Source organism: Gymnoscopelus braueri (assembly GCF_963280865.1).
Source record: "Gymnoscopelus braueri genome assembly, chromosome: 10".
NCBI classification, from domain to species: Eukaryota; Metazoa; Chordata; class Actinopteri; order Myctophiformes; family Myctophidae; genus Gymnoscopelus; species Gymnoscopelus braueri.
The window spans coordinates 36,216,351-36,242,925 of record NC_137611.1 but is presented as its reverse complement, the minus strand read 5'-3'; the positions used below and the strand labels follow the sequence as shown (position 1 = coordinate 36,242,925).

The window sequence follows — 26,575 nt, the reverse complement described above, 5'->3', positions numbered from 1 at the left end:
CATCAACCATTTCCTGAAACCACAAACCCCCAAACACAGTGATACCACAGAGGAACAGTGTAACACCTACCTTAATTTCTTCAAAACTAAGGTAGACAACATCCGCTCTCTCCTCTCCGGCCCCGTCACTCTACCTGTCCCAACTGCCATCCCACAGTCTGGGATTTCCCACCCGCTCTCTTGCTTCATCAACACCACACAGCAAGAGGTCGAGGACATAGTGAGGAGGATGAAGCCCTCTACCTGTGCCCTGGACCCCCTTCCCACCACCCTAGTCAAATCCAACATCTGTGCAATAAGTCCACTCATCACTAAAATCATCAACCTTTCTCTCCGGACCGGCCACATTCCTTCTACTCTAAAAACTGCCATTCTCACACCGCTCCTCAAAAAACCCTCCCTAGACCCAGATACCCTCGCAAACTACAGGCCCATCTCAAACCTCCCATTCCTCTCCAAAATACTGGAAAAAGTAGTGGCCGCACAGCTGGAAAACCACCTCAACCTCAACAACCTCTGGGAAAAATTTCAATCCGGTTTTCGTTCCGCCCACAGCACCGAAAACGCCCTGGTCAGGGTCACAAATGACCTCCTCATGGCAGCTGATAATGGCTCCCCCTCCCTGCTCATCCTCCTGGACCTTACAGCGGCTTTTGACACTGTCGACCATAACATTCTCATCAACCACCTTCACTCCACAATCGGAGTCAGCAATACAGCACTAGACTGGTTCAAATCCTACCTCTCTGACAGGACAGAATACGTCTCCCTGGGAGGTTCAAAATCCCGCACCCAGCCTGTCCCCACCCTGTTCACCCTGTACCTGCTACCCCTTGGCCGTGTCATCAGCAGGCTTGGAATATCTTTCCACTACTATGCTGATGACACGCAACTGTATATAAAAACCAACCACTCTGCCACTCCGCCTTCATCATCATCTTCACCTCCACCACCGCCCTCATCCACCCTCACCACCTGCCTGGAAGAGATAAAGGCGTTGATGAAAAACAACTTTCTGCAGCTAAACAGTTCGAAAACCGAAATAATCCTCATAGGCACCCCACACCAAATAAAAACATCCCCCATAACCAGCATCAGCTTCTCCGGACAGGACCTTCCCCTCTCACCAGTGGTCACTAACCTGGGAGTAAAAATGGATCCCCATCTGAAATCCCACATCAAACACATCTGCAAAACTTCATTCTTTCACCTCCGTAACATCTCAAAACTCCGCCCCACACTCATACTAGCAGATTCAGAAAAACTTGTCCACGCCTTCGTCTCCTCCAGGTTGGACTACTGTAACGCACTGCTCATCGGGATCCCTAGCAAGAGCCTTCAAAGGCTCCAGTATATTAAAAACAGCGCGGCTAGGATCCTGATGAGAGTGCGTAAACATGAACACATCACACCCATCCTCCGTTCACTCCACTGGCTTCCCGTCTCCTTCAGAACCCAATACAAGGTATCCCTTCTGACTCATCAGTGCATCCATGGCAACGCTCCTTCCTACCTCAAGGAATTAGTCCCCCTACAACCCTCAACCCGCAACACCCGCTCTTCAAACACATACCTCCTCAAAACCCACAAGGCAAATCTTCGCACCATGGGCGACCGGGCTTTCTGCTCGGCCGCCCCCGAACTGTGGAACGCCCTCCCTGTCCACCTGAGAGCTCCACAGTCAGTTGATTGTTTTAAGAGAGGACTAAAGACCTACCTTTTTAGCAAAGCATTTTTTTTAGCTGGTTTTACCTCTAGGCTTTATGCCCCCATGTTTTAATAGTTTTCTCCTAGTTTCCTAGTTATTGTTTTCTTTTACTGGTGTGATGTTTCTGTTTTTATGCAATTGCCTTCTGTAGCACTTTGAGATTTCTTGTAAATGTAAAGTGCGTTATAAATAAAATCCATTATTATTATTATTATTATTTATTTTCAAAATTGTTCAAAATCTTTCACAATTTGTCAAGATTTTTTTAATTCAAAGATAGCTGATTTACAAGCTCACAACGCGTTGTGAGCTTGTAGATCGGCTATTTTATATCCTATATTAAATATTTTTGTCGGGGACCCCATGGAACCCCCTCAAAGACTCCTGGGGGTCCCCATACCCCACTATGAGAACCGCTGCTGTAGAGTACAGGAGAGTATAATCGGAGATCATTAGCACCAGCTAATCGAAGCATGAAGTGCTGTTGTTATGAGATATTTATCAATCCCAAAAGAAATTTGGATTTGTAATGTTTTCACCAGCGTATCCAGGGACCATGCACATACATACTGGGCAGCTTTAGGGCTGAAAGTCAGATTTAGGGCTGAAAGTATCAGGGCTACATTAAAAGACGGACAAGCTGCAAATATTAACAAATGACAATGATGACAATGGAAATGTCTCCGTAGCTATTTCCATCATCAAGGTACATGGACTTCTCCATCGGCCCCGATATGTCCACGTCGGCAGCCAACGATGTATGTTTATTTACCACTAAAAGCACAACGTCACCACGTGAACTGCAGTGTTTCTGACCCCTCAAACTCCATGTCTCTGGTGTGACAAGGGGATCATGCAGCAGCTGTACAGCTGCATGGCTCTTAACCCATTCAATCCGGGAACGCATATCTGTCATTTTAGATTTCTTTGGCTATTCAAAAATAGCAGATCTACAAGCTCGTAGCTCGCCGCACTATGGGCTTGTAGATCTGCTATTTTTGAATAGCCCAAAGTATAAAATAATGGTTATATAGCTCAAAACCAAAATCACATAGATGGGTTAAAGATGTCGGCACCTTCCAAAATAACACTTCTCCGGGCTGAACAGTGGTGGACGATAAAATGGACAGACTCCTACAGATAGAATATCTTTAAAGTGCTTCTATTGATTCAGATGGCGCTAGTAAGACATTCTACAAACATGGCCTCGCCAGCCTGTTCTCATGTATCTTACTTGTCATATTTTGCCACTTGGCAAAATAAAGTGACGCACAGCATGTGCTGTGTTTTGGAGGTTATGAACATAGTTTTGATATTGTTTTGCTGTTGTTAAATTCGGTCTTCAATTATTTCTTCAATTATTTACATTCTTATGCTTTTTTCACCGGTATGGAATGTTTTACAAACAAAAGTTCTCTGCGAGTCAAAGGCATCACAGGGTAAGTAAACGATAGAAGTTAGGTAATTTCTTGGGTGAATGAGTTTTGGTGTTGGGCCAACATTTTGCATTCTTTGTTGATGCTGAAGGATGTGGACTATGTGGCCTCAACCAGCACTCTGTACTTTGTATGAGTGGTGACAAATAAAACCTTAATTATTGAATCTTTGTATCCAGCTCACCAAAAAAAAAGCATTTATGCCTCCCTGCAAGCTAGTGTGTTTAGAAATTTAGAAATGGCCTTCAGCCATCTTGCTATTGATTTCTCTGTGAAAGACTGCATCAGTCAATCCTGCTTTAGACTTCTACCCTAGACACTTTGTAAGTCACTATCAACTAACACACACACGCACAGGCACACGCACACGTAGATAACAGCTTCAGACAGCTCTTGCTCGGTGTGTGTGTGTGTGTGTGTGTGTGTGTGTGTGTGTGTGTGTGTGTGTGTGTGTGTGTGCGTGTGTGTGTGTGTGTGTGTGTGTGTGTGTGTGTGTGTGTGTGTGTGTGTGCGCGCGCGTGCGTGCGTGCGTGCGTGCACGCTTGTGTGTGTGTGTCTGTTCTTATAAGCAGTATTTTTTCAAATAATCAGAATTATACCCCTTCCACCACTACCCCAATGCTTTTTCATAAACACAAGCAATCCCAAAACAAATTGGTTCGGATAGTTGTAATTGCATATCACCTCTTGACAGCACGCCTGAGAGAGCAGAAGATAGAGAGAGACAGAGCGTGAGTGTGTGAGAGAGAGAAAGCACCCATCGGCTAGAGAAAGAGAGAGCAAGCGCCAAAGTACTTTCAGGAACTTCACAAACACACTTATTTTTTACAGTCTACGGAACACGCTCATTTTTGGTGAATGAACTTGGTGATTGAGACAGACATCCTTTTATTAATGGTCGATATAATCAGAATCAGCTTTATTGTCATGTCACAGGTTTACAGAAGTGGAAAAGTGGGTGAAATTCGTTTTGCTATATCCTTAGAAAAAAAGTGAAGAAGAAGAGGGGCGTGGGCATGAGGGGGAAGAGAGATCAATCAAAGAAAACAAACAAATAATCTACATATTTACACATAGTACCTGAGATAAGATATAAAGGTGCGTGAGCACATGCACATGATATACTATGGACGTTAGTTAGTTAAGGTGATAGAAAACACGAACAAATAGCTACTAGAGTATTGTGCCCATATGATTATATATACGTTATATATATATTATACGTTCGGATGAATTCAATTCACACAGTCCCAGTCTGCAGACTCCTCCTCTACTGTGCTATAAGTAGTCAAGCTGAGAGAGGCTACCATGGTCGAGCACATAATGTCCAGGCCTCGGTTCCAGTCAGTCGGGGTTAAAGTGGCACATGGTATAGGCCTACTGTATTGTGTATTTACTGGATATACTCTTGTGTGCATGTTGTATATTGACATTGTGTTTATAACTGACATATTACTGCGTTAGTTGTTTCCCTTGTTTCTTTCTCTATTTTGTACCCGTTTTTTAAATTGCAAAACATTGGGAGCATGCACAAAAAAACAATTGAACACAAACCTTTACACCTGTTGTGATGTGACGATAAAGTGGAAGTGAAAGTGGAAGTGGAAGAGGCACAGAAAGAACTGAGCAGGTAAAATAAAATAAAAAAACACATCCCTCATGTTCCAGGACCTATCCTGTCCTTTAATCAGGGTTTTGGCTCAACAGGTTCAATGTGGAAATGGGGCTTCTATGACTAGTTACTAGTTTCATACAGTATAGCCTCTAAACGTTCTAAAGGGTTCTGGTTGTATACAGCAACCATGTGTTATTTATGAAAAAGTCTGCAAACTGCTCCCTTATCGTGTCTGTTTTAACTGTGTGATGTGTGGGTTCTCCTTTGACAGTTCTGTAGAAAGAAGAACCATAATATGAAATGCCCCCATCAGAACCCTTTTTCTTTTAAACATCAGTGTAGAAAGAAACTCAATTAAATGGAGCCTGCTGTGTTTCTGCGTGCGCTGATGGGAGACTGACAGCTCTCATTTTCTTTGAAATTCCAGCGACGGGGGCCAAATGCTGCAATATTCATCTTTCCTCAAATGAGTCAGGGGTGGGCTGTGGGATTGTGATGACTTCTGCAAAACCCCATTTCTTATCTCTGTTGGAATATTGTGCTTTGAATTAAGCTTCTTCTGTGGTTATTTCTGAGCAGCCGTGACTTTCATGAACTCACAAGAGGTTTGTATCGCAAAACATGTTCCCTGCTTCACTGCATTGCCGGTAGTTTTGCTCGCCAGGGAACTGAATAGGAGACATAACCCCTCTGCCATGTTAATATCATCCTTACTACTATCATGTTTGTGTGTGTGTGTGTGTGTGTGTGTGTGTGTGTGTGTGTGTGTGTGTGTGTGTGTGTGTGTGTGTGTGTGTGTGTGTGTGTGTGTGTGTGTGTGTGTGTCCAAGGTTGGGCATTTGTGAGGGCAATTGCAGAGTTGAGGGAATGTGACTTAACGAGCATTTGATCTGGAATCTAATCATACACACACACAAACAAATGTAACAGGGTTGATAGTTCATGGCACCTTCTCCTCCACACAGACAAACTGCCTATAACAGCTGAAACAGAGCAATATTTGGCGAGTTGTTTGGCCTTGCTCTTTGTCATTGATGGTCCATTGTGGAACCTTGGGCCGTCAACCTTTACTTTATAGAGTGCAGTCAGAAGACAGGCCTTGATAGCCACAGCGTTGATATACTGAATGTAATAGATAAGAACTTCAGAATTCTCCAGGCGCTCAACCGAACGCTTGTTTGCATGCAGACTTAGATGTGGAGCGAATTGCCTTCGTGATATATCAGGTCGTATTGTTTTAATATCATTAATTTGCTGTTCTTTTATTCACATAGTATAGAGGGAATCTCCCTTGTTTGTCAATAAAGATGCCTTGCGCATGTAAAAGGTAATTTCTGTGTATGTCGTCTATAAACTGGACTTTAGGGTTTATTGAACCAAGAGTGACAGGTCTGTCACGGCACATCAGCTGGTGACCCCGACCGTGACCCTGTCCAGTCCAGACGACCGCTGGATCCATAAGATCCAAATAACAATTCGCCCATACACTATGTGCTACAATTCCTTGGGGCCCCAGGAAGGGTACACGCGGTGCTATATGTGAATTGTATTATACCAAATTTAGGTCAATTATTAAAGACAATGTGTAAATATGATTGCATACACGTGAAGTCACCACTGAACAGCAGATTGAATGACCTTTGTGTTTAATACTTAGGCTCTGTACTTCCTATACCCCATGATGTCCTGTTAGCGTGGCTGGGTGGACCGAGTTGATCCTCCCAGCAACTGTCTCTGTATATGTTTATGAGACCACCGGAGACACCCCGACGTTTTTTTTACACGGATGTTTAACTATCAGCTGTTACTATCAGTTATTTGTCTTTATTTATATATATATTCATGTCAAGGCCTCTAGAATAACCCACGATTCAACTTGGGTGTTCGAGCAATGCATGGCTATATATATAAATATATGGATTTATTTTTGTTGTACCTCGAAATACCACTTTTTCACGCTTTGGTTTTCGGTGCGGGTGAAATTATCTAATATTAGTTTTACACTAGATGTAGGGGGTTTGTCTGTGTGCCTGCATGAATATATCCTTACAATTGTCATAATGTACTAATAGTTTACTGAGACACTACACTGTTTCTCTGTATTCTGTGGTCCAATAGTTTACTGAGACACTACACTGTTTCTCTGTATTCTGTGGTCCAATAGTTTACTGAGACACTACACTGTTTCTCTGTATTCTGTGGTCCTATAGTTTACTGAGACACTACACTGTTTCTCTGTGTTCTGTGGTCCTATAGGTTACTGATAGACCACACTGTCTCAGTGTACTTTATGATCCTATGGTTTACTGAGACACTACACTGTCTCTCTGTATTCTATGATCCAACAGTTTACTGAGACAATACAATAAGTGGCCTTTACTAGGATCTCTAAACCGCAAACCACGCCGGGTACATGGGAGAAGATAGCGTGTAGCCTAAGTTGTGTACGTTATGTGTCGTTATGTGTTATTATGTGAAAGCTGGGACTGCGGCTAAGAAAATACTACAGGTTATATTATGTGAAAGCTGGGACTGCGGCTAAGAAAATACTACAGGTTATATTATGTGAAAGCTGGGACTGCGGCTAAGAAAATACTACAGGTTATATTATGTGAAAGCTGGGACTGCGGCTAAGAAAATACTACAGGTTATATTATGTGAAAGCTGGGACTGCGGCTAAGAAAATACTACAGGTTATATTATGTGAAAGCTGGGACTGCGGCTAAGAAAATACTACAGGTTATATTATGTGAAAGCTGGGACTGCGGCTAAGAAAATACTACAGGTTATATTATGTGAAAGCTGAGACTGCGGCTAAGAAAATACTACAGGTTATATTATGTTTAAGCTGAGACTGCCACTAAGGGGCGACCCCAAAAATACTACAGGTTACATGCACGTTATGTTTAGCTCCAGCATCCGAGCGAGGTGACGTGAACGGCTGGCTCTGCAGCCTAGGGTTGCCCCCTAAATAGTACTACAGTGTGTCATATGTGTCTTCATATGTATGTTATATGTATGTCATCCGAATGAATGAAGGTCTCTGTAAGTCCTGTTTGTTTGTTGTGTTTATTAAGGAGCATCCACTAGTCTACACCTTAGTGGAGACTATTCTTCCTGAGGTCCAGGTTTGTGCTTAAGTACAGTCTTGAGGTATTGTTACTTTAAAAAGCCCTTACAGCTATCTGTATTTTTACTTCCACTGCATACATCTCAGAGGCAGACAGTGTGCTTCTGCCCCTGCAAAACACCTTGAGAACGTTGGTAACTGTTTACTTTGAAGTGGTGAGGTTAGGGGGTAGGCTCCCCAATCCCTTGCCACTAACAGGCGGCAGCGGGGTCGCAAGGCTCCCAGAGCACGTTAAAGACTCAATATAGTGCTGGGGAGAGACTGAAGGGCCCCCGTGTTCTGTCAAGGATGAATCAACATCCTAGCTGTGGAACCGTCTAGTCGGTGTGCCGACTGCCGCTCTCTCCTAGGGTTGGCAGCACATGGTGCGTGGATGACAGTCCACACCTAACCGGCCGGGAGTGCGTTACTCACCGGTTACAGGCAAGGCGGGTGAAAACGGTTAATATTCTGGTTCCCGTAGCCAAGCGGGGCCAGGACAAGACCGTCGGTTTCCTGCCTGGGGCGCCAACCACGCCTACGGGTAAGGGATCGCTATCGACTGGGTCACCCGCCGGTCGGATCGCAAAAAGCATTAATTCCATGGCGTGCTCCCCGACAGGAGGCGGGTGTGGTCGCTGCGTTCGGCTCAATGTACAGTCAGGCCATCACAAGCTGAAAGCGACCGCCGGAGTGCTACAGTTACTAAGCGAGTGATGCTCCTGTGATCGGTGGGCTTTGAAAAGAAGACGCCGGGAAGCAGGAGACTTGAACTCTCTATCCAGGGTGACCTGGGTGTAGACCTCAAGTGGAAAGGGGTCTAGCCTGGGACTGCGCCCCGGTGGGGAGGTTCGAAAGACTTAAGTGAGATAATTGCTGCAGAACCACTTCAGCCCTGCATACAGCTCAGCCATTTGGAAATTGCCGATCTACAAGCTCACAAGCTATTTCATCTCAAGCACTTCGTGCTTGTGGATCTGCTATTTTCAAAGGGAAACTTGTGCATGTTAAATCTGAGAAATTGTGAATGGGGACAGGCTGCCTATTACTGTAAACACTTCTCACGTTGGTGTCTCACTCCACTCCGATACCATTTTTTGTTTTTGGTACTTTGACCCAAGTACATGTCAGTGGATAGTGTAATCTGCTCCGTAAGCATTTTGTTTAGAGATTTTGTCCTGCTTAGGAATTTAAACAAGGAAGATAACCGCCTGCACGGGGTTCAGTGGTGGAAGCCAAGGTCACGAAGTACATTTACTCAAGTGTTCTACTTGAGTACATTTTGAGGGTCCCATTTTGTATCTCACTAGAGTGGTTCCAGTTTTCAATACTTTTACTTCTACTTAAGTGTACATTTCAGAAGCCGACATTGTACATTTACTCCAGTATGATTACTGGAAACCGTGGCTGTTTAGGCTAGCTCAATAGTGACTCATTGTGCTAGTAGAATCTGCTATTGTTGTTAGAGTTATGAACAGTCTGAAATACGCTATAACTATGATTCGTAATCCCAGAAATTAAGGACACAGATAACTAGGGAGTGGTAGCCCTTAGATTAAAAGATTGGAGTCAGTTATTTTGGAAAATGGAAAAAGAGGAAAAAAGCGAGGAGAGAAATATGATGTTCAAATAAATTAGTTTCTTCAGAGAATTCTGCAAAAAAAAAAGAGAAAAAAATAGCTTCCATACAGTAAGTGAGTCACTCCCCTCAGAGAGAGAGAGAGAGAGAGAGAGAGCCTGGCGCAGCACTATAGAGAAAAGGGGGGACCCTGTGAACTGATCAGATCTTATATGCAGAAATAATGTACTGTGACCAAACTAAGCGTTATCCGTAATAATTGTATCAATTTGTAGATCTGCTATTTTCGTTAAATTTTATGCACAGTCTGCAATATGTTGTATACCTATGATTTGTATAATCCCAAAAACCAACAGTTTACTTTCTTAGAAGTGACCAGACCAGAAACAACATGCAAGTGCACTAAGGTGACTAAATGATTGTTGACTCTGAACTGAATATCAGTAAAAAAATATATATATGATAATAATAAAGAGAAAAGCCAATTTGACCGTGTGGTTAAGTAAGTAGAGTGTAAGTGTAAAATAAATAGGTTATATTTAAAATAAGTAATAATAATAATTATTATTATTATAATAATTTTAAGAATGTAACAGTGGACGAGGTTAGGGGGTAGGCTCCCCAATCCTTGTCCACAACAGGCGGCAGCGGGGTCGCAAGGCTCCCAGAGCACGTTAAAGACGTTATATAGTGCTGGGGAGAGACTGAAGGGCCCCCGTGTTCTGTCAAGGATGAATCAACATCCTAGCTGTGTTTTCCGTCTAGTCGGTGTGCCGACTGCCGCTCTCTCCTAGGGTTGGCAGCACATGGTGCGTGGATGACAGTCCACACCTAACCGGACGGGAGTGCGTGACTCACCGGTTACAGGCAAGGCGGGTGAAAACGGTTAATATTCTGGTTCCCGTAGCCAAGCGGGGCCAGGACAAGACCGTCGGTTTCCTGCCTGGGGCGCCAACCACGCCTACGGGTAAGGGATCGCTATCGACTGGGTCACCCGCCGGTCGGATCGCAAAAAGCATTAATTCCATGGCGTGCTCCCCGACAGGAGGCGGGTGTGGTCGCTGCGTTCGGCTCAATGTACAGTCAGGCCATCACAAGCTGAAAGCGACCGCCGGAGTGCTACAGTTACTAAGCGAGTGATGCTCCTGTGATCGGTGGGCTTTGAAAAGAAGACGCCGGGAAGCAGGAGACTTGAACTCTCTATCCAGGGTGACCTGGGTGTAGACCTCAAGTGGAAAGGGGTCTAGCCTGGGACTGCACCCCGGTGGGGAGGTTCGAAAGACTTAAGTGAGAAAGCCCAAACGCTTCTATGTATTGTTACATTAGTATATCTATATTTTTTTGTTATTACAACTATCTCAGACTTTAGAAATGGGTTGGTTTCACATTCGAGGACTGCAACACTGGTTGGCGGACGGTCATTTCTTTCTATGAACTGGAAACATGCAGTGGAAGGCCCTATAATTCTGTCTGATCGACATGCTGAGGCAGAGGGGCACCAACATTGCAAACTGCAGTGTTCACGAGACTCACTTCCGATGACACCTATGGCATCCAGAGAGCAAGCCTTGGGAAAGCTTGCGTGACTTTTGACAAACTTTTATCTGTTACAGACACTGGAACTACTATGCCATGGAGAAGGACACACTTTCTAAGCAAGAAGTGGGAATATCTGAAGCAAGGTTGACTTACTGCTAATCGTTGTTGTTGGGGCCTCGACATGTGTAAACAAATACATTTTCTATCGCTCTGGGTGGGACACAATAAAAAAATATATATATATTCTTTTTTACAAATAACATACACTAGAGAGGAGACAAACATGATACTTATTAGAGATTAAGTGGAATTTAAAACAAATGTATTTCTGCTTTAACAAACAAACAATTAGTTGCACTAATATATTATAGAGTAAACCTGATTTTGACTCGCATAGATTAAAGTTTCAAAAGATCACATAATAATATTTCACCAGTAGTAATATAATATTACATCTGATGTATAGTGACATCATAGACTAAAATAACTATAATAGCTTAATCAGAGAAAACAACCAAATTGAAGTGAAACTGTTGTAATGTGTAGTGTTAAATAGAATGCCACAATCAAACTATATATATATTCAAATTAAACTAAATTATACAGGCCAATGTCAAATTAGTTAACTGAACGGAAACATGCTGTGTTGGCTCTTTTTGTGCTCTGGCTTGATTTGATTCACATACAGCGAAGTGAGGTGTTTGTGTGCGTTGGTTTCTCTGAAACAGGTCATGGGTTGCAGAAGAGAATTGTACAATTTTGTACAGCCCGAGAATAATGTCAATTGACCTGTGCATAAAGCACAGGAAAGTTGTTTTGTTGTGTTTCCAATTACATTTTGTGTATGGTATGTGTTGTTGTGTATGTCAAAAAAGGTAAAGGAGGGTGGCACCCTGGCCTCTGCACATTCCTATGCTGTGTGCCCTGCCGGGTGTCAGGTCAAGGAGGGAAATAATATGATAGAGATCAAAGACTCACCATCAAACCCCCACCCAATTTTTTTTTAGATAAAGGAGGGACACTACACATTTAATTTGAGTAGTACCAATATCACTCTCAGCCAGACAGGAACATACCATTGTTTCATGGGGTACATCTATGCTGCCCAAGGCCACTGAACGACCCCAGAATACATATTAATTTTGATTTTGATTTTGATAGTAATGTTGGGGGACATAATCTGATCGTAGCGATCTCCCTGGCAGCTTTAGGCACATTAAATATAGGCTGTCTTGCCCTTCGCAAATGGCAAGTGATAAGAGAGCAGTGACAGAGTGATCCCAATACACACCACAGAAACATTATATTGCCACCTGGGCCCCCATGCTGAACTTGACGAAGAACACCCCTGCACGATATCTACGCCCCGACTTTCGACCTCAAGGAGGGTACGGATCTGACTGGCGCTTGGGGGTTGGGGCCCCTGTGTATAATACGGGGGGCTCCGGTCTCAGGCCCCAGGAGGGTACGGACCCGGGGGGCTCGGGAGTGGGACCTCCGCCTCTTAGCTCATTCAGTGCCAAGTACATTCGTTAATGGCACTGGATGGGTTGGGGGGGGGGGCCTAGTCTTGGGCTCTGTCGGAACCTCCTCCTCCGGGCTCGGAAAAGTGACCACCTCAACCAGAGGAATTGGAGAAGAAACCAAAAATGCACACAGAGAACAAGTGAAATGATTTTTTTTTTTTTTTTTTAAATATATATATATTACACATGTTAGAATAGTTGCTTGTAAAGGAAAACTCAGTGGGAATGCCCCACTGAGGGACCCTAAGTTTAGCAATGCAATATGGAATCAAATGATGTAATTGTCCCCAATAAGAGCTCATGTCCAGATGGTAGGTTTGGGACTGCCCCAGCCTAGTTCAGAGTTTCCCCTTCAAAGAAAAGGGTTTTCCTCGGCTCACATGACTCAAAAGGAGAAAAATGGGACCTGATTTTTTAAACATGAAATATGTTATGCTAATGGATAATTTCTATAAAGTACTGTCTAGATTTTAATCTTGTGTTGTTGTGGGTACTAAATTCGTACCCAAGGAGGGCTTGATGGTCCATTGTGGAACCTTGGGCCGTCAACCTTTACTTTATAGAGTGCAGTCAGAAGACAGGCCTTGATAGCCACAGCGTTGATATACTGAATGTAATAGATAAGAACTTCAGAATTCTCCAGGCGCTCAACCGAACGCTTGTTTGCATGCAGACTTAGATGTGGAGCGAATTGCCTTCGTGATATATCAGGTCGTATTGTTTTAATATCATTAATTTGCTGTTCTTTTATTCACATAGTATAGAGGGAATCTCCCTTGTTTGTCAATAAAGATGCCTTGCGCATGTAAAAGGTAATTTCTGTGTATGTCGTCTATAAACTGGACTTTAGGGTTTATTGAACCAAGAGTGACAGGTCTGTCACGGCACATCAATGCCAGCGATTGTTAGGCCACTCATGGCCCAGGCATCCAAATATGAGTATAGAGAATCTGCATCTGTACCCAAGGTTTGTTATGATGCTCAGTAGCGGTTGAGAATGCTTATCTTGGAAAGCCTGGTCCATGTACAAATCAAAAACACATCCCACCTCCAGAATCAGGACCTCCCTGTGACACACACACACAAACACACACACACACACACACACGCACACGCACACGCACACGCGCACACACACACGCACGCACGCACGCACGCACGCACGCACGCACGCACGCACGCACGCACACACGCACAAATACACACAAACACATGCACGCACGCACGCACGCACGCACGCACGCACGCACGCACGCACGCACGCACACACACACACACACACACACACACACACACACACACACACACACACACACACACACACACACACACACACACACACACACCTTTACTCTATCATTATTCATGGTGCAGATTATGTATTTATTCCCTCCTGCATGGGACCACATGCCATAATCATTCATATTCATGTAACTCTTAGGGGACGGTAGACTTTTTACATATCTTCGATTTATGAGAGATAGATAGACATACAAAGGTCACTGGGATTGCTTCTAACAGAACAGCGACTAGTACTGCCCCTAAAGTGTGCTGCGCTATGAGCTTGTACTGTAGATCTGCTATTTTTTTTTAAATCATGAAAATGTTTGCAAATCTTTGAATATATATTTTTCAAAGCGATCATTTGTAACTCAAATCTTTTCTTCTGGGGGTTCTACAAATGTCGTCTAAATCTTAACAGTTTTTTGAAAAAACATATGTTGCTATAACCAGTGGTTCTCAAACTTCTTCATGTCAAGGACCACCCAAAATGATATGTATTGCGGTATGATATGCGGACCCCCATCTCAAAATATGTTGTTCCAGGGACCTCCCAGAAGCAAAGTTTTGAGTAAAAGATGTTCACTTAAAGAAATATATATATTCAAAGATTTGCACACAGTGCCGCCCTATGAGCTTGTATATCTGCATTTTTTAATAGCGAAAGTATAGAATAATGGTTAACGTGGTTACTCAGATGCGTTCCCGGTTTTAATGGGTTATACTGTATGAGAGAAGCCATGGCTCAAGGCTCATTGATCATAGCTCTGGGCATTTACATGGACAGAGCGAGGGGCCATAGCCATTCTTCATATTCACATGGTGGACATTTTGCTATTAATTTAATACAGCGAAGCGATAGTTCATGTAGACACGGAAGGCAGGAGGTTTATGTTACGTTCACACTCCCCGGACCCCCCCCCCCCACCCACATTAATTCACTAACAAGCTAATTCATTCGTACTCCCACAAGTCCGTATGTTCATCTCACGTCATTCACGTTCGCTACAAGCAAACTCACTCACGCCCTCATTCTCTCAGCGGTTCATTTAAATGTTAAGCAGTCTCTGTTCTCTGTTCAGTCTACGTGCTTCGCTGTCTAAGCTGGTTGTACAGCCGTTTGTTTTCAAATTCCCTCCACCTCCCCGGCCTCCTCCCTGTGGCATTTAGTTCATAATTTGTTGTAGGTTGATTCTGTGTTTGTACTGTGGTTCTGTGATTCTGTGTATTGCACTGTGGTTCTATGGATTGTACTATGATACGTGGTAGTTTAATTATGCATTGAAGGTTCAATGTTATGTTTATGTAAAACTGTATTTTATGCTCTGCTCTGGGGGGTTTGTGATTTCAGATATGTTGTCCTGCTTGCACAGGTAATCTGTAATATCACATGAGCAGAGTCACACCGCCAAATCTGAATGCAATATTGCAGTAAATGGTTAAAATTGCACTAAATAGTTATATATGCAATATGGTAAATGGTTAATACATGGTGTTGGTTAGTTTTGGGATTTCGCCCCTCCTGTATTCCTGAGCTGAAGTGTCTAAATGAAATGAAATAATGCATTTCTTCCCAACCCGCAAATATGACGTGAGAGCAAAATGGCCGCTGTGTTAATATAGTCAATGGCTTGTCTTACACAGTATAAATTAGGCTTAACAATAAAATAAAGATGGTAAGAATGGGGACATTCCTAGTTCAGGTGTGTGGAGTGTGTGACTATAGTTCTCAACCTGTGGGTCAGGACCCCCAGGGGGGTCCCCACATGATCATGACAGTGAGGTGACAATTTAAGGACTTTTAAGATCTTTTTAATGAAAAAGACAATTACTGCATCAAAAGTAATCAACAAACTATACTATAAAAAATTGTCAAACATTGGCCAAGTTGTCAAATAATATAAGAAAGAGGCAAAAAAAAAAATCATATGTAATCATAAATATTTATCTGTGGAACTGAGTCAAACTAAATGTAATGCCTCAACTCCTACAATTCTTGTAGGAGTGCTTATCAGGGAGGGGGTCTCCAGGGGGTCTCCAGTTGAGATATGATTAAATTTGGGGGGTCATGGCCTGAGAAGGTTGAGAACCACTGATATAGATAGACCAACGGTGTCCAAAGAGGGCCATATTTAAAACTTTGAAAATTCATAGTTCATAGTAACTCCTGTCATACTGTACCTTTGGTCCATACAAAGGTACAGTGGCATGAACAACGTACCCCCCCCCCCCCCTCAAATCATTACAGCAACTGACTAATGTGTCTGCTTTTCAGGTCATCGACTATCTTTTACAAGTTGTCCTATTTGAAACGGATATAACAGATGATTCTTGTTGCAGTGCATACTGTACCTGCCTCTTCCACATACATGCTCGAATGCACGTACGCACACGCCCAAACACGTACGCCCAAACGCGCGCACGCACCCACCCACCCACACACACACACACACATACACACACACACACACACACACACACACACACACACACACACACACACACACACACACACACACACACACACACACACACACAAACACACACACACACACACACACACACACACACACACACACACACACACACACACACAGAGAGAGAGAGATATGGATAGTGCGAGTGTGAGAGACACACACAAGGGTGCTCATTACACCATCAAACCACAACTTCTATTGAGGCATTTCTACTGTACCAGCGTATTTTCAGTTTTTACCAAAGGGCGAAGTTGTGATTATGTCACAACTCCGCCGATTGCATCCAGATTTCCAAGTTTCCCCACTTGATCATCCGACATAATGTATTCAAGTGGCACTTCCTGGAGGGAAGCTTGTGTAGACTGTATATCCGACAGACACCACATCAAAGCACTGTGTTCGACTATGTATTACAATTTGTCGAGAGAGAGAGAGAGAGAGAGAGAGAGAGAGAGAGAGAGAGAGAGAGAGAGAGAGAGAGAGAGAGAGAGAGAGAGAGAGAGAGAGAGAGAGAGAGAGAGAGAGAGAGAGAGAGAGAAAGTGAGATGGACAGACAGACAGACAGACAGACAGACACGCATTAATGCGTGTAAGTATTATTATCAGGGCATGCGTCTCTTTCCAGTAACGTTACTACTGTCTTTGGACCTAAAGCATAGCTCTACCCTTTCAGCACAGTTAGTACCAAAAGTGCAGTACCTACCCCTGATGAGTAGCTAAAAAAGGTCAGTGCACTGTGGCCTGGTGCGGTGCAGTTGGTAGTGGAGAGGGTGATAAAAACTGTACCATGCAGGTGATGTGGAGAAGCGTCATTCGAGGAGAGACTACGGAAACTCAGGACAGATGCGAATCAAGGCATCCGCCTTGATTCGCATCTGTCCTGAGTTTCCTTAATGTCCTGCTTATCGGTGCTTGTGGCTGCCAGCCATCCGGCTGGCAGCCACAAGCACCGATAAGCAGGACATTTTAATACCAGTGGCAATACTATGTAGGTGTTGCATAATGAAACATGGGGAAGGTCAGTGTTTCAAAAGGCTAATGTTTAGGTAAATAATGCAACAACTTCTTTCTTGTCTATAAAATGAATGTATTTGGCAATGCATGTGATAGGCATTGTAGCGGAAATCTCTGTTAGGCCACACGTTTGATTGAAACAGGAAGCCTACATACTGTAAGTGACATGGGGAGGAAGCTAATGTTTGAATGAAAAGGCCAGTGGGCAAGTCTTGTGTAGTTATTGTCATGAAATGTTACTAGAAAACACAGACGATCACACACGCTAATTAACCATAGAGTTAAAAATAATAGGGAGGGCACCGGACATCCCCGGACATCCCCGGAAATGTGACGGGCGTGGCCTATTTGGGGCCTCTGTAACAAGTTTTGTGTCATGGGGGTGACACCGTTTCGTGTCACCTCCGTGCGCAAGCTCGTGTGCAAGCTTGTGAGTCGAGCCCGTTGGTCCAAACCGTTTTCACTCGTTCATGTGTCGGGCCCCGGCCGTAATAAGCTGCAGTACCTATGAACGGCCAGCATTTCCAATGTGCTTCACTCGCTCCCTCTCGGTTCTGGGGGCTTGTAATGAACTCATAATGCTACTGTGTGATGTGACCTTTACCCTTCGACTGCCCCCTGCAGGTGACAGGAAGACACCCTACGTGTAACTTCATGCTGGAGCTGGAGAGAGACCAGGCCGAGTGTCTGCAGAAGCTGAGGGACCAGGAGACCTCTGGCGACCCCAAAGGTCAACAGCAACTTCACCTCTTTACACGGTTGACCTCTAAGGTCATAGTCTCAGCTAACATACGCTGACCAGGAGTCAGACAGTTTTGTTACCCAAAGTGAACAACAAATACCACCACACGTCCACTGAGGCACAAAGGTCAGAGGTCAGAGGGGACAACCTAAAAGGTCAACTCCCATTCATCACTAATATCAAAACACACATTCTCACAGAAAAATGTTAAACAAAGAGGGTGCCATTACAACCACATTATCGTCGCTGTCGGGTAGAACCTTTGAACGTCCAAAACGGTTACATTTCAGGAAATGTAGAAAGGAACCTGTGTTCCATTATTTTGTCACCAGCTCTTGTTAATACTTTTCATTGGTTAAATATTTACAACACTTCAATGATAACAGATCTACAAGCTCACAACGTGTCTCAATATGACTCAATATGAGTTTGTAGAGTTTTCGCTACTTTTATGTGACACTGTACTATGACGAACGGAGTAGGGCATTCATTTACGAAAAAACATAAAACGTTCAATTATGGAGATACAAGGTTTCTGCCCGACAGCAACGATATTCACATAGGCCTACATATTGTACATCGGCACTCATTTCTCAATCTAACATAGACACTGGATCCAAGCGCAGAAACCATCTTATGACAGGGTTCACACGGTTCATTAAACATTTGTACCTAACCATTTACAGTACAATGTAAGAATGATCAGGCGTTGATGACTGTGGCAGCTAAAATTGTAAATCATCATTTAAATATGACACCTCCACTAAACGATGTACCGGACGAGCATAACAATTAAGTCCCAAGAACAGTATTCTTGGTTTAGAGGCCTCACCGATAGAGTGAGGCGTTGAAGCCCGCGTTGTGAGCTTGTACATCGATGATACTGTCGTCTGTCGAAGCATAAATCAGGCAGCATAGACATAATAGGCATAGAAAGTGAAGCTCAACAGTTGGAATGAGCAGCAGCAGTCAGTACAGTTCTATGTGTATAGATATCTATGCGCTGCAAGCCAGCGCACACGGAAGCCCCTGAGCGAACTAACATTGCGAGTCAATGGTTAAGATTTTTGCACACACAGCATTACGTTTAGGCACAGTAGATGTTTTTTATCTACATTTTATGGAAGATTATATATTTCACTCACTAGTCATTAACTATATAATATTGACCTTGTTGGTTTGATAATTTAAAATATGTATAGAATATATTTTAAAGTCTTTTTTCAAGGAAGATCTAGGTTTATGAGAGGTGGTGCCGCCACTGATGTATGCCGTTTTCAATTATAAATTAGAGTTATTCCAAAGCAAATAATAGCATTTTTTTTAAATAATAGTTCTGAAATATCAGAAAGCAGTACATATACTAATACGTTATGCAATTGAGAGCTACATTCACAATATAATTTGCTGGTGGAGTATTGTGAATGAAGAGGACATTAAAATCGAGGGAAAACCTCACCGTCCCATTGCAAGCCTGACACCCCACGTCTTGACAATTCATGTGACAGACTTAAAGTAACTACCAATTAGTTATATTTGGAAGCCTGAAAACAGACATCAAAGGAAGTCTGAATAAGGCATTGTGGAAAGAAATCACTGGTAGCTGAGTACTGCCGGTGGCTTTGTGGCTGAAGCCACTTGTGAAGTGGCAGTGACTCAAATAGTCAGTGGTTGGGATGTCTTAGGGTCTTTGATAAGCCTGCGAGCTTTGCTGACACAACGTCAGTCGAATTATGTCCTGGATGGACAAAAGTTCACATCCACTGGTGTGTTCTGCTGTCCGCATGATCCTCTGCAATGTGAGGTCAGTACAGTTCCCATACCAGTGATGAGCTCGTTGGGGCCATGCCAAGCTTCTTCAGTTTGCCTGAAGTAAAACTCGTCCAATCTTTGCTGACGAGTAGACAACTGGTGCTTCATCAAATCAGTTTCTCCATCTGTATGGCATGGCCTCCAGATAAAGCACAGAGAAAGAGGGAAATAGAAATAGAAAAATAGCCTGATATTTCGTGTATAGGTTGCAACCCATGACCTTTTGTTATGTTTCCTGGATCCAAACAAACAGTTTTTAGTTTCTAGCTACAGTAGCAATAACATCCAATAGTTATGGTGAAAAAGAAAATGATACTGGGATAATTTGTGCTTCTCTCTTCTCAACCCTTTCCATTACACAAAAACATTTGTTTCCTAAAGACATTTAGTAAAGCTGACACTCAGACAAGTGTCTGACATTAAATAGATATAAAATCTGATGTATTTGCAGTGCGGGTCGGGTATATCTTGTCTTTCTCTAGTTAAAACAAGTATAAGGAGAACAGTATGTTTGGAAAGTTACATAATCTCTTGGTGGTGATGAGAGGCCAGCGAAAATACACATTTTTGTCTTGGCTTTGATATGGGAACGGTCACAAATGGCATCTCCACACAGCAGCAAGGACCCTGAGGACAGCAGTTGTTATGTTTACCAGTGTTGATGTCAGTACAGTTGCTGTGACACACTGTGCTTGACAGCCACGGGGAGGGGGTGGGGGGGGGGTGTACTGACTCTGACTGGGGAACTACAGAAGGAGGGGGAGGAGAGGTCGAGGGATGAGGGCTACGTTCACAATTTTTTCAATGTTATTTGTGAACTCCAAGTGAGAGGAGGTGGGTGGGAGGTTGAAGGGGCAGGGTGGCCTGGAGAGATGGACAGACCCAGTGACGTCCAAGGGCTGTTGTGGCACGTCAGGAGGGCAGTGGTGGAAAGTATCTAACTACATTTACAATTTTGAGGTACTTTTACTTACATGTCCAATTTTCCATACTTTATACTTCTACTCCGCTACATCTCAGAGGCAAATATTGTACTTTTATTCAACTACAGTTATTTGAAACGTGTGTTTCAAGTTACTTTGTAGATTTAGATTATCATTACAAAAAAAAAGAAAATCTGAAATGGGACATTCTGCATAATAAGTACTTCTACTTTTGGTACTTTAAGTATATTTTGATGGGATACTTTTGTACTTTTACTCAAGTAAAATACATTTTATTACTTGTAACAGAGTATTTTTATATTGTTACCCTGTATTGCTACTTCTACTTTTACCACTTGAACCTCAGCATCCATGTTCTGAAAAAAATATCCCTCCAAAATATCCATTCAAAATAATTGCCTATCTACAAGCTCACAACACATCACGTTGTGACGCGTTTTGAGCCTGTAGATGAACTATTTTTGGCGAAGAGATTTGGTGTAGACGGGGGAAAATGGTGAAAGTACAGTGCCAATTCAGGTCCAGTTTTCTAATTCTAGAGGGTTAAAAGGGATATTTCACTTTCAAACAAGTTCGGGTCATTTTCACGTCTACTCAGGCTTTCGTGAGCATCCCAGACAGTTTGTAAGTTGCTTGATAATTGATCAAATTAATATCAAATATCTAAATACTGAATCAAGCAACTTAAAAAAATGTTTGGGGTGCTCAACAAAAGCCTGAGTAAATGACCCCAAACATTTTTTAAAGTATATCCCTTTAAGTGGGTAAAAGATCTTCCACCATTGCACGATGGTCATCATCCTGACTGTCACTGAGGCTGTTGCTGTGGTGTTTAACTGACCGTGGGCATTCTGGTCAGTTAATGAGGATGAGTGTTCCTCTGTGGTGATGCCACTGGAGGACAATCAGAGTTTTTCTTTTACTTCTGTGCTAATTAAAACTCAATGAATTTTGGTGAACTCTCAACTAATAGCATGGTCTCAGTCCCTTACAGGGAAACACTGTTATGGAGGGGAAATAATGGGTTTTTAACAAGTTGTTTTAAAACACTTCAGACAGTGAACTAAAGACTCAACTTTCTGACTTCTTTAAGGATGTTTGTTGGATGATTTTTTTTGTTAGATGTTTTTTCAAAGTGCTGTGCTGTACTGTACCTTGAGTTCAACAGATTATTCTGGTTGTTGTTCTAGACTCAAAATTTTTGAGGCAAGTTCATAGGAATGTAAGATCATCCCCCAACTCAGACAGTGTTACACAAGGAATTCGGGACTCTGCAATGTTAGTGTGTCGTCCCAGTCATTAATCTTCAGAGCACTGAGACTGCTCTTGTTTAAGGTCTTCAAGGACATTTCCGTAAACAAAGGCTGTGGCAGAATTTCAGTCTTATATTACTAGATCTCAGTACTGCCTTCTATACGAGTGACCTCAACATTTTACTAGACCAACTGGAAAACTCCGCGGAACTTTCTGGCACAGTAGAAAGTTGTACCTGTACTTAAAGGACAGGTACTACTTTTTTGTCTATATTAAACATCCTCTAGGCTCCATTCTGTTCAACATCTACATGCTTCCACTCGCTAAGATTATGGAAAACAACAAAATAGTTTACCATAATTATGCAGACAACACACAACTTTACGTATGGGTTGACTGTAATGGTCCACTTCAAACACTGAGTAAATGCATTGGAAATATCAACAATTGAATGTGCCAGTTCTTTATAACTACTTCAGTTTTGTCTTCTTTCTTTAAAGGGCCTATGCCATCCAAAAGAAAGACGACAAAACTGAAGTAATTGTTTTTGGAGCCAAGGAAGAATGATCAGTTATAGTGTCTGTCTCAACACGATTGGCCGTGATGTCCCCCTGACAACCAACCAACTACTAATACGAGACCACGGCATGGACATCCATCCGGGCTATAGACAGACAGACAGACAGACAGCCAGACAGACAGCCAGACAGACAGACAGACAGACAGACAGACAGACAGACAGACAGACAGACAGACAGACAGACAGACAGACAGACAGACAGACAGACAGACAGACAGACAGACAGACAGACAGACAGACAGGCCTGACCGGGTTAGCCGGTTTAGCATAGGGTATGAACAATGTGCAGATATAAATATATGTACAGACATTCAACAGGATTAAGTATGAACAGTCAAACTGCATTGAATGGACTGTGCACTATACAATCTATGGGTGAAAGACAGTAATGTCTGGGCAGGCCTAAGCAGGCCTGCGAGTGAGCAATCAGTAAGCATTGATCCAAGGATGGGGAAGAATGTGCATGTGCCTTGTTATATAGCTTAATGTCCACCGGCAGGAAGGACGAGGCTATAAGACAATCTCCCTTATGCGGGGTGATTGACAACGCGTCGCATCGTGTCATGAGCTTGTAGATCCGGTATTTTTGCTACTTTTTCTCTTCTGCAATCATGTTCTCTGAAAGGCATAGGGAAATTGTTCTCTATCGTTTTATTTTGTACTGCTAAATTATGTCCTTGAAGTTGAAAATAAAACCTAATTACCACAGAAAAGGGAACAAGAAAAGAGAAAAAAAAACATGTTCAGACGGAAGGGCAATGTCATTTTCTATCAGCCAAATGATCAGGACACAAAACACTGCAGAAGGATGGATACCCTGTAGCTCAATGGATGGGACTCCTTAAAACATTTTTTTTGCATTTGTATTCGTGAGTGCTAGACTGTATTCAAAGGCAAACCTCAACAGTATTCAACTCATGGCTCCTCAACGTGTGACAAAATACAGATTGCATCAGGGATTGAATAGCAGCCAACCAGATTCAGTGATTACATTTTAAATAGTCTTGACCTTAAAGACTGAAATAATTTGCTGGCAAATCTCAAACTGGAACCCTTATAAAAGGGGGTTATGGATATGCTGTCTGTCTAGACAGACCGCAGAGACCGTATCTTATTCATCAGTCAGAGTTCATAGGTTGCGTACCTGGAATTCTGACCGACTCTGCCTTGTCTGCTTGATCTTTGAAAGACCCCTCATGTTTAGTCTCAAAGTGACGCTTGACACTGGACGTTTAGCAGACAGCATTTTCAAGACATGAACATGAACAAAACCATATTTATCCATGAGGGCTGGAATGCCCAAACCTCTATTTTATTTAGATTTTTTCACCACTGTAAAGAAGAATTCTGCGACAAAATTCCCATCACAGCCTTAATCATATAGGGGTAAACTTTTACAGCACAACCTACGTATCTGTGGTGTTTCAGAGACGCACAGAAGACTGCTCAGTTTTATGGCTGCTAATGGAACATGCTGTACAGCAAATATAAAGAGGTACAGTACGTCTGTAAAAAAGTGCCCTCTCCAGACTGAAAAAAAAATGAATTTCAACCGCCCTTAACGACCTAACGGTAAGGCAGACGGAAATGGCAGTGGATGTGTTGGATGTAGCTCAAAGTGAACTTTCCTCCCTAGTTTGTCGCCATACGACCTTCCTAGCCTGTGTTATTAAAGAAAAACGGGGGCGACAAAGGCCAAAACTCAATCGAAAATCGGCGATCGAAAACCAGCGAAAGTGGCCGCTTTCAAGATGTATTGGCCATTATCTCTGGAACGGAAGGTCCAATCTGCTCAGTTCAAAGCTGGGTGCGTGACTTTGAGGACATTAAGCACGCAATGATACCTTTTCGGATTTTTTGTGTTTTTGGGCCTAAAAGTATGGTAATTGTTCGTAAAAAAATTAATCCATTAGGTACCCTTTTGAAATTCTAGCCCCTGCCTCTCCAAATCCCTCTGCACGTCCCTGAGGTACAGTATATATAGCAATCAATGGAAGTCAAAGTCAGTACTGTTCAAAGCTTTGTTCTCTAACCAATACACTGTCTTCTTTTTTTTTTCTTTTCCAGGTTGCAAAGGATCATGGGATAATATTGCTTGTTGGGAGCAGGCTGAGGTCGGCGAGACAGTCACTATCCCCTGCCCCAGAGTGCTCAAGACCTTATTTGGCAGAAACGGTAAGGAATTGACAAATGAATGGAAAGGGACAAAAGCATGTATACTGTATTGTACAGTACCTTACAGATTGCTTAAACAAATGACTCAATCTCATGAGTAGCTTTAATGTAAAGTATGTACTTAACTTAGCTTCTAATGTTGTCTGGACTGATTTAGTTGTTCTGTTATTGAAATTCCCATTGAGCAGCACTAACGCTAGGTCCTTATTATAAACACTAGACCATACCCGTAGGGGGATATGAGCACCCAAAGTGTGCAGTTTGGCTTATGCGCTGAGAACAGACAGTTTATCAGAGATCGAAAGTGAGTTTGTACTGTGTAGTGCAGTGGTTCTCAAACTTTTTCATGTCAAGGACCCCCAAATTGACACTTGTTAGCCTGCGGACCCCCATTTGAAAAGATATGCCAGGGACCCCCATCAGAGAAGATTTTTTTTACGGCTCTAGCAGTGAATCTCAACCATTTTAATTTCAAGGACCCCCAGTTTGACATGCATTAGGGCTACGGACCCCCATTTAATGGCATTTCTATCCCTTGGACCCCAGTTTATATCGTAAAATGTATGTTAATTTAACTCTGAGAGTGTACAAATGGAACCAAATGGACCCGTTAGAGTCCATTTGGTTCCATTTGTACACTCTCAGAGTTACAGACCCATAAGGGTCCATTTGGTGCCTAATCTATCATTTAGCTGGAGACCCCCTGGAACTCCCTCAAGGACCCCTGGGGGTCCCCGGACCCCACTTTGAGAACCAATGGTGTAGTGTGTACACCAGTGGCGTACCCACCATAGAGGCACGGCAGGCGGCCGCCTGCCCAACTAAAATCTAGCCTCCCCTAGAAAATAAAGTAAAAGACTGAAAAACAGGCAGTGAAAAAAAATCCAAAGAGAATAGTGGCCGTCGGACCTCCTCGTTCATTCACGCGGGCAGGCAGCCAATCACTACCGTATCCATTCAGCAGAGCTACGTCGCATATAGTGATGCAAATGTAAGCCTTTATCTTCATGGGGCTGGGGTGCGAGGTGTGCCAGGTGTGGGGGTCTGGGGCCTGGGCCATCACCTGTACTCACTTGGCATAAAAGGGGCTCTGAGTCTGAGAGCAGCTTGAGCCATTAAACTACAACATGAAGAGACCACCGCTGAATAATTGATTGATTGATTATACTTCCATATTGTTTTTATTAACGTTTTTCAGTTTTGTAGTCAGTGTAGTGTTGTTGTTAACTTGTTTCCCCCGAGATTTCCCCCCCCCCTGACATTTTTCCCCGAGTACCCCCCCCCGCCGGGGGGTAGGTAGGTAGAAAAAAAAATCTCGCCTGCCCTAAATGTAATTTCTGGGAACGCCACTGGTGTACACACACACACGCACATCCCGTCGTGGAGGCACAGAACACACACAAACACCCGCACATATACAGATCTAACAGGCGGAGCCGTCCCCCGTCGGCCTTCGCCAACACACACACGCGAGCCGTCGCGAGCGCACACACACACACACATACACACACACACACCACGGTACATCCTCATGCGGCCCGTGGCCTGTCGCGAACACACACACGGGCGTCGCGCAAACACAAATAATGTACATTGTGACACGTGCCTCCCCAACGTGCATGCGCACGTGCGTGTCCACGCATACACGGCCGCGGACCCAAGTTGTGGTGCGATCATCTCCCCCCCACCCACACACACACCACGGAGCCACGATGCAGAATTAAATGTGGCTCCCTGGCGTTGCCATGTTGCTCGCAAACACACACACACACACACACACACAC

At 43.3% G+C, this 26,575-nt stretch overlaps 1 protein-coding gene across 1 annotated transcript in view; it reads left to right on the top strand.

Annotated features, from left to right (window-relative positions):
• Positions 1-26,575, top strand: part of LOC308094346 (vasoactive intestinal polypeptide receptor 2-like) — an 87,103-nt gene that overhangs the window by 10,503 nt on the left and 50,025 nt on the right. The window contains exons 2-3 of the mRNA XM_080440950.1: positions 17,909-18,014; positions 24,684-24,791. Coding sequence (XP_080297076.1) covers positions 17,909-18,014; positions 24,684-24,791 — 214 coding nt within the window. The remainder of the gene's footprint in view (positions 1-17,908; positions 18,015-24,683; positions 24,792-26,575) is intronic.